Source organism: Sinocyclocheilus rhinocerous, unplaced genomic scaffold, assembly GCF_001515625.1.
Source record: "Sinocyclocheilus rhinocerous isolate Xijiao unplaced genomic scaffold, SAMN03320098_v1.1 scaffold714, whole genome shotgun sequence".
Classification (NCBI taxonomy): Eukaryota; Metazoa; Chordata; class Actinopteri; order Cypriniformes; family Cyprinidae; genus Sinocyclocheilus; species Sinocyclocheilus rhinocerous.
In genome coordinates, this window is record NW_015646165.1 from 438,909 (window position 1) to 441,287 (window position 2,379).

Sequence of the window (2,379 nt, forward strand, 5' to 3'; positions counted from 1 at the left end):
ATATATATTCCTGACTAAAGAGCGGAGCGTTTGAGTAGCGCGCACCAGGCCATATTATATATATATATAATCTAAGCCCAACGCATTACATTTGACAATAGTCAGAATCAGATATTCAACATAAACCTGACTTTGTACGGAGTTAACGAAACCATTCACAACATTGTATTTAATGGTGTACTCATTACAGTGTTATTTCAGAAGAGTGTGTTTTAAACATTTTTTACACGTGTAATATATAAAATGTTTATAATAGTAAACAGTAAAAACGTTCTAACAGTAAAATTTGATACCATTACAAAAGTAAAAAAATATGATTAGAATAAATGAACATGACAAAATATTGACTAAAATATATTTTTGTCAGTGGACAAAAACAGTAAAAGTAACACTGGCTATGAGATAAGCAAACTTATGATCACCCCTCTGCATCATAAATTGACAAATGGGACACCCTACAGTTATCGGTACGTTTGCAAGTCCACATCAAGTGTTTCAATATAGGATCAGGGCCATTTGGTAGAGTCTCTTGTCCTCACCTGAGTTTAGTGCTGCAGTAGGCACAGCGGAAGCAGGTGTTGTGGTAAATCTGCTGATTTGCTACAAGTTTCTCTAGCGGGTACACGGTCTTAAGGCACGTCACACAGGTTTCAAGGACAGGTAAACGGAATTTCTACCAAGTGCACAAAAACACATACAAATGTTTTAGCCAAAGTGAAAAAATACAGAGATAAAACTAAAATTCACCAAACAAAAAAATATAAAAATAAATGTCAAGTAAATAAACAAATATTTATATATTGACTGAATATTCACCCTAACAGCTTTAGGCTGGTTTTGATCAGGACTTGTAACAGCGCCTGTAAATTGAGAGAACAGTGCTGTCAACCTCTAGAGGGCGCTGGCTTCCAAGTGACTAACAGTGCATGTTTTTGATAAAACACTGAGCTTAGTCATAAAATAAAAGCATGATCAGTTCTCACCATGTGTCATCATACTTAAAATACAGTTTAATACAAGATAACAAAATACAGATTAATAACAAGTACAAAATTATTACTCATGATTTGTATGTTATTATGGTTGCAAGAGACTCACCATTCCTGTCTGAATTGGGACTTTTCATAGTGTTGGATTCAGAGCCCTGCAGATACAAAGAGAACCAATAAGGAAAGTGCCAGAAACATTTACTACTAAAAAAAATTGTATAATCTGTCATGTTAAAATGAAACTGCAGTTGTAACACTTTTTGCTTTCATAGTGTGACATCAGAGCGAAAACGGATATTCAACAAAAATAAAACAAGCATCATGAAAAGTAGGAGGAAAAACTGGAGTCAGGCTAGGGATTCATGATGTCAGCTGAAAAAGAAAGTCAGATGTGGGGCAAGTTTGTTCGATGAATTATGAAGACAAAAAAAAATAAATACACAAAGTACACAATAAGACCAGGATCAACAAAAGCAAATAGGGTCAGTTCAGTCACAGGATTTCATGTTGTCAGTTCTCACCACATCAGCAGACACTGGCGGCACATTTTCCTTCTGCTTCCCACTGTGACTGCGGACTTCATTGTCTGCTGGTTCACTCTACCAGAACCAGGAACACAAAAAGGGAAAAGGTTATCAGTGAGCATGTGCTTCCTTAAAGGGGTCATATGATGCAATTTCATTTTTTCCTTTCTCTTCACCAAAAAAATGAGCATTCTGTCATCATTTACTCATCCTGAAGGCATTCCAATTCAAAACTTAAGGACTTTTCCCCCCATGCAACAAAAAAGAAACACTTCTAAAACTGATTGCTTGTTGCTGTTTTCTCATGCAAATACAATGAATGGGGACTAAAGACTTAAAACTTCAGAAATGGATGCAAAAGTGCTATCAAAATATTCTAAAATGGTCCATATGACTCTGGACTATATTCTTGTATATAAGTTGTAGCTGTAAATAACCTCTAGAAAAGCGGGCCGAAATTTATTTCATGATTCTCTGATGATCCTGACATCTCAATAAACCAGATCAGTCCAAATCATGAATGAATCATTAAGATGGTTTTATGAACAGATTCATCGATTCATTCTTTTGAGTTGATTTTTTTTCCATTCACAAATTGGACACAACTCAAGAAGAACTAGGGCCAATGTCAAGATTGTTAGGGATTTTTAGCAACTTAAAAGTAGTCCATATGAATTGCGTAAAAAGTATCAGTCTCTGTTCCTTTTTAATCGAAAAAGGAAAAGCATGGAAATGGCCTTCTTTTTTGTGTTCCAATGAAGAAAGTAAGTCAACATGAGGGCGATCTTCTCATTTTAGGGTGAACTATCCCTTCAAACCAGATGCAAATAGTGTCATGTCAGCAGAAGGGGGGGGGGGGAACTTCC

General features: G+C 35.8%; 1 protein-coding gene across 4 annotated transcripts in view; it reads right to left on the bottom strand.

The window, feature by feature from the left end:
* Nucleotides 1-2,379, bottom strand: part of LOC107706995 (LIM domain and actin-binding protein 1-like) — a 15,899-nt gene that overhangs the window by 2,715 nt on the left and 10,805 nt on the right. For all 4 annotated transcript variants that reach the window (XM_016510856.1, XM_016510857.1, XM_016510858.1 and 1 more), the window contains 4 exons: nt 1,511-1,588; nt 1,099-1,144; nt 817-860; nt 540-673 (listed from right to left, as the gene is read on the bottom strand). In XM_016510856.1, coding sequence (XP_016366342.1) covers nt 540-673; nt 817-860; nt 1,099-1,144; nt 1,511-1,588 — 302 coding nt within the window. The remainder of the gene's footprint in view (nt 1-539; nt 674-816; nt 861-1,098; nt 1,145-1,510; nt 1,589-2,379) is intronic.